At 40.6% G+C, this 6017-nt stretch overlaps 1 protein-coding gene across 2 annotated transcripts; it reads right to left on the bottom strand.

Annotated features, from left to right (window-relative positions):
* Positions 1-818: 818 nt before the first annotated feature.
* On the bottom strand, positions 819-4635 carry LOC135653094 (beta-ureidopropionase-like). Of its 2 annotated transcripts, none has more exons than XM_065174580.1 (7): positions 4426-4635; positions 4025-4132; positions 2641-2829; positions 2034-2261; positions 1707-1931; positions 1244-1623; positions 819-1113 (listed from the first exon to the last, which is right to left on the bottom strand). In XM_065174580.1, the coding sequence occupies exons 1-6, from the start codon at positions 4561-4563 to the stop codon at positions 1261-1263; spliced, it is 1251 nt and encodes a 416-aa protein (XP_065030652.1). In that variant the 5' UTR covers positions 4564-4635; the 3' UTR covers positions 819-1113; positions 1244-1260. The 2 variants fall into 2 exon arrangements, with proteins under 2 accessions (XP_065030652.1, XP_065030651.1); XM_065174579.1 differs by having other exon boundaries at positions 819-1158; positions 4426-4634.
* Between the last annotated feature and the right edge of the window lie 1382 nt (positions 4636-6017).

Raw genomic sequence — 6017 nt, 5'->3', positions numbered from 1 at the left:
TTATTGATATCAAGGTCTTCTGCACCCACACATTTTTTAAATAAAATCTTAATGGTAACGAGTATATCTGCTCAACAAATATACGAGATAAGAACTTTTCTGAAAATTGAACTAACACAGAGCTATCGTGAAAGGAAAGAGATTCAAATCACCCCACCCATGTTAGTGTGCACAAAAGTTCATGACAGATCGTTCGAGGTTGTCCCCTCTTTGTTGCTTACGCGGATAAAATATCAAGAAGGGGATATTAAAGTAGTTACAAGTTGTCCGGTATGATATAAAAAGTCGGGTTGAGACACTTTTTTTGACATCGATCTTAGTGTGGCTATGCCTCGGGAACTCGATGCCCTCACATCAGAGCTACTTCGAACACTCTTATGCCTTCGCGTTTGAACCTAATCGAGATGACTCTAACATTAACAATGATTTTCCTTAATATTTTAGTGCTAGAAGGAGGGCATGATATCGTAGGAATATCCACCCGACAATCCTCTCAACGAACGATCCAGTGAGAAGGCCCTGCTTCTGATATATATCACTTTTACTCGATAGGAACAACTTTCGTCCTTCCTTCATATGGACTCTCGACATAAACATTAGTGCGATACTGACATCTATTCAATGATCTAGGCCTTTGCCCTTGGAAGTCATAGTCTCAGGAAACAGGTCTCCCGTAGGCAACCGCTAAAGCCACAAGCACAAGCTGTATCACCCAGTTTCGAAAGGCTATTTCCTGTCAAATTCCCAAATCTTTGGTGCTCCAAAGCATATCAATCAGGCGATTGAACATTCAATTTCTACCTCACTTGTCCAATCTCTGAACTGCTAAGCCAATGCAATTTTATTTTTTTCATTATAATGTAGTTCTAAACGTATACTTTGAATAACTTATTTGGATGAACAACACATGCATGTGTAAGATGACTCGTGATTACTCAAGTTAGTCAAAGTCCTCTTGCAAGCACCTTGGTTGGGAGATGAACCACTTACATTGTTTCCGGTTTACACTTTACTAGGCATCATCAAAGAACAATATGAATGCCCTTGCCACCGATCGCTAGCCTCAGTGCCGATGTTTATTTTCCGTGCCACTTGATATCTGCTTTAGCCTTCCTGATCAATGAAACAGCAGGAATAACTGTTCTGAAGCAGCCAAATCTACATAAAAGAAAAAAAAAATCAATTCGTTGCAATAACTGTAAAATTGACAATATATGAAATTTTAGACAATCTGCCAGATTACCATTTCTTTTGTCAAATTTATTTTCTCTTCTGCAACATGGGATCAACGATGACCTGTGGAGTGAAATCAGGCTTTAGGTACTTAGAAAGCATTTCAGCATATAGTTCATATCGTGCAGTCATGCGGAAACCCCATTTGTCTTTTAACTGTCTGCACAGGTTCAGATCCATGTCTGAAACCATTAATCCATCTCTGTAGCGTGAAAGGGATGGGGTGCAAGAAGCATCTGGTGCTGAAAAATGGCTAGAACCATAGAAATGACCAAAATCCGAATGTTCAGGCTTCCCATCACCAGAAGTGAATGCATTAGGAAATATTTCAGTACCAACACGATTAATTGACCCAACAAAATAACTATTTGCGATGGCAGCATTCCGAGCCTGCAACATAATTGTAGTGTGGTTGAATCATGAGAGACATTCAAGACCAAAAAAGCAAGAAAATAATAAATATTCGGAACTACCTCAATAGGCCACATTGGTTCACTGAGTTCCCCAACAGTTGCAGAAGGGTTGAAGACAATCTCAGCTCCATTAAGCCCAAAAGCTAACCAATTTAAGGGATGGTGCCTTCCGTAACAGATGTTTATTGCAATCTTTCCATAAGCTGTTTCAAACACAGGGTGCCCAGTGTTTCCTTCCATATAATACGTGCTCTCGTTAAAATCCCCAACTCTAGGAATGTGATTCTGATTAAAAAAATTAAAAATATGTGATATTTCTATAATAAGAATGCACAAAGGAATATAATTGACAGTATAAACAATGTTAATGGCAGCAAAGAAACCAACCTTTCTATGAATGCCAATGATATTGCCATGGTTTCCAATTACAATAGCAGTGTTCCAAATGGTTTCCCCGTGGTTTACATCCCTTTCAAGAATAGGATTCACGATGACCATATTATATTTCCTCGCAAGTTTTTGGAGAAACTGAGTCGATTCTCCATTAACAGGCTCTGCAAATTCACACCATTTCTTCTCCCTAGTACAGAAAGCAAATGGCATCATCCAAGCCTCCTGCACTTAAAGGACAAGCATTCAAAATGAATGGCAGCGAGAGAAAAACATTATTTGGCATGAACAACAGGAAAAATCAGAAAAAAAGTCAGAGATTTAGTCAAATGAATCACAAACTTAAAGAAAGGATAACATTACAACATGATCAAGAAAAATAAGTAGCCTAGTGTAAACAACGTCCAAACATGGAATCCAAAACAAGAGGAGGACCATAGATTGTTTTTTAGATTAGAGGTTAACTAAAAGAAATTGTTAGCATTACTAAAGGATGTTATGAGAATAACTAGGTACATAACAATATGTGGTCTAATTTTATGAAACAGCCTCTATCTTAAATATGCCAAAGTTAATCCAATCAGTTTCTGCACAAAAAACTTACTTGTAAGCATAATATATTGACATCAGATGCTCCAGCTGCATCAATCATGGGTTTCACCTTTTGCATGAGAGCATTCTTTTGGTCTGCAATGTGTGCAGTAGTTGGAAGAGCGATAGAATTCTGGATGAGGCCAACACGTACAATTTGTGGTTGCCTCAAATACTCTGCATCAGCATGGAAGCAAAAAGCCTGCGAATAACAATGCACAAAAAGAATCAGACCATGAGGCTGCTTACGATGATATACAATACAATTGACAAATTTGATAGTCTAATGTCCAGGGTACTTGCCTGAAGCACTCAAAGAATTAAGAGCCAATAAAATGGGAACCAAACAGACCATTACACCTTATAGCAGACAGCATAACACCAAATGAATAGTTAACATTGCTTAAATTTTCTTGACTATGCCAATCCACTGTCTGTGCATTCTTGACCAAGTAATAACTAGAAATATAATATATTGCACCACTAGTGTGGACTGTGGAGTAAGAATGAAAACTTGGTATATTTTCAATATATGACCCTTGTACGTGCCACAAAACACTCTGTAGCATCAGTTCATAAGTACAAAATGTGTACTTCATGGTTACTGTCAATGCCAGAAATAAGCTTCTTCGTACATTATAACTTCGTTCATCCCTTTGCATATTACCCTCTTGGTTGAATAGCAGAATAGATGCTATACAAAATTTGGCAATTGCAAGTTATCTTGCAATCTGACAACTTAATGCAACCCAAGGAGATCCAGAGGCTTCAAACAAAATCTAAAAGAAGATATCATGTAGTCAAAATTAAAAAAACCAACGAGTCAATGTTGCATGTCCTGAATTCAACAAGCCATAGATATCTAAGGGAAACAACAAGAAGAAAAAGGGGTTACAGGAAACTGTGTTGGGATGGCACTCTTATTAACTATGGTCAAGCTGACAAGCTTATCCCAAATCACAATTAACTTTTTATTGCAGGTGAAGGTTCTAGTCATCATCGGTATCATTCCCATACAACTTCACGAACCAGAAAGATTGACTACATGTGCAGCAGTTGGTTCTTGTTTTATGATTTTGGACTAACCAGATTTTGTAGAAAATTTCCAGAAAAAAGATATGAATTTAAATATTTAATGAAAGTCAAGAAATTAGCAATAAAGATTCTCTCCTACATACTTCAAGTCTTTCTCGAAGCAGAAAGGTTGACTATGTGTGCAGTAGTTCTTTCTTGCTTTATGAGTTTGGACTAACCGGATTTTGCAGAAAATATCCAGAAAAAAGGTATGTATTTAAATATTTAATGAAAGTCAAGAAATTAGTAATAAAGGTTCAGATTTTAGTAACAAAAACCCAAGCAAAAGATAAATTAACTAAGGCCACGGAGAACAATCGTACCTGCAAATCAAAATTATGTGCTTCAGATAGAGTGGTCGCAGCCATGGGCAAAGAAATCCGCTGGAGAGGGCGCCCACAGTTCAGTCCCAGCAGCAAGCGGCTCACTTCCTGTAACGCAATTGCAACAAGTGCATCACATGTTAAAACCGATCAATTCTCTCATGACTTCACCGAAGAAAAAGTAAAGATCATATTCTCTTTTTGATAGACAAACAAGCAGAGCCCAGCAATCATAAGCATCGAGTTCTCCTTTTTCTTTTTCCTTTTTCGCAAACATATAACTTCACGAATCGCTTTAAGAACGGCGAGGGCAGATCCACAGATAACGTGCCTTCCCGTATCGGTGCCGCATCCAAGAATCATCGGCAACTAATCAGTAGGGAGGAGAGGAAGAGCGAAACCTGGAAGATCGGGGGCTTCAGATTCGCCTCGAGGAGGCGATGGAGGGACTCGAAGCCATGGATGGATCCTGCCGCCGAGATCTCTTGCCCCTCCGCCGCCGCCCCTCCGTTCTCCTCTCTTTCCTGGTGGCTTCCCATCGCCGGATGGAAGTCCTCCGTCGGGAAAGCGATCGGCAGTTCGGTACGTTTTCTACAGCCGTCTGCTGGTGGGGCCCGCGTCGTTCGACGCAAAGGCTTCAATTGCGTCAAGGGTAAACGAGCGGGTGACAGTCCGCCACGGGTAAAAGTGCCATCAGATACATAGTAATAATAATTCCTAATGAATAATAAATATGTCCCAAATCAATTCTGTAATTACGTCGATTCATGGGCCTTCATGGGCTTGGATTGGGTATTCGATCTGTGAATTGGATCAAGCTCGAATTGGGTTTTGATGGACGGACACGCAACGAAATCAATCAGGTAAGTGCAACGAATGTCGAGTCAGCACAAGAAGACAAGAAGGTCGAGTCAGCACGAACCCCCCAATCGTCCCCGTCCTCACGAGAAAGCTCATAAGTTCATTGGATAGCGTTTACAATATTTAACAGAGAAAAACCGAAGAAAGATTGCGTTTGGAAGACATGGTGGGCTATTGGAACAGTACATAGCAATTGACCTGTCACAATAATTTGTTGTACTGATGGAGGTTGATGCGAATTATTGATGCAAATAATTGACATGCAAGTACATGTGTTCTGTGGAGAAACGACCCGTAACCACGTTGAATGACACATCATGTTGCGATCTAAGAATTTGGTCACTCTGAGAAACCGAATTATTGGTGCAAAGAATTCGAATCTTCTTATTATATTTCAATTCTGATTACATATTCTAATAATAATCGAAATGGAACCGTCAGAATCACCGAGTGTATGCGACGTTCAATGTCCGTCGGCAGCAAGACTCCTTTGAAACACGGGGGGGCCCAGCAATCTCAATAATTGATGCGGACAAAAAAGCCGACGAGTCGGTTCGAGAAACGACGGGGGTCCCATCGGAGGGAGGACACATGAGATCAGATCACTTCAGCTGGCCACAGGAAATCCAGCGAGGCTTATCCACGCCAGCGTAGACGTGTTCCCCGCTCGCACAAGGTAATCGGTGGCTCCACGGGCCACATCCACCCTTTACACGTCATCGGCGTCGCAGCCTCATTATCATCGATGAGTTCACGCTTCCACAGTTCCGTCGGCTTATCCTGCGTCGGCTTTTCCGATTGGTCGCAGGGTTGTCGGAGAGCTCACATTATTTTGATTTGTTGCCACCCTTTGGATTGACGGTTTGGATTTATCTTCATCATGCCGAGAGTACTGTGATGTCATTGTTGCTTCAATCATTGTATTGCATTATTGAGATGGGAATCATAGTTCGCTCCAATGTTATGCTGACACGCGGAGATACGAATCAGTCAGATACCGTCGGGGCTACTAAGCTTATAACTCAACTCGGTTTCTTCGGTCAGTTCAGAAGACACTGCTATGGTTTGGCATGTCTTTAAGAGACCCGACCACAGTCACATCCGATTGATTAGTGTGTGTGTTTGTTTTTGT

Source organism: Musa acuminata, chromosome BXJ3-11 (genome assembly GCF_036884655.1).
Source record: "Musa acuminata AAA Group cultivar baxijiao chromosome BXJ3-11, Cavendish_Baxijiao_AAA, whole genome shotgun sequence".
Lineage (NCBI taxonomy): Eukaryota > Viridiplantae > Streptophyta > Magnoliopsida > Zingiberales > Musaceae > Musa > Musa acuminata.
Note: the sequence above shows the minus strand (reverse complement) of the source record. Positions and strands in the feature narration are given on the sequence as shown.

Excerpts from the sequence above, each read along its gene's own strand:
- LOC135653094 (XM_065174580.1), bottom strand. The coding sequence starts at position 4,563 with ATGGGAAGCCACCAGGAAAGAGAGGAGAACGGAGGGGCGGCGGCGGAG. Across the intron at positions 1,932-2,033 it reads TCATTGGCATTCATAGAAAG|AATCACATTCCTAGAGTTGG; the intron begins GTTGGTTTCTTT and ends TTTTTTAATCAG. Across the intron at positions 1,624-1,706 it reads AACCAATGTGGCCTATTGAG|GCTCGGAATGCTGCCATCGC; the intron begins GTAGTTCCGAAT and ends ATTATGTTGCAG.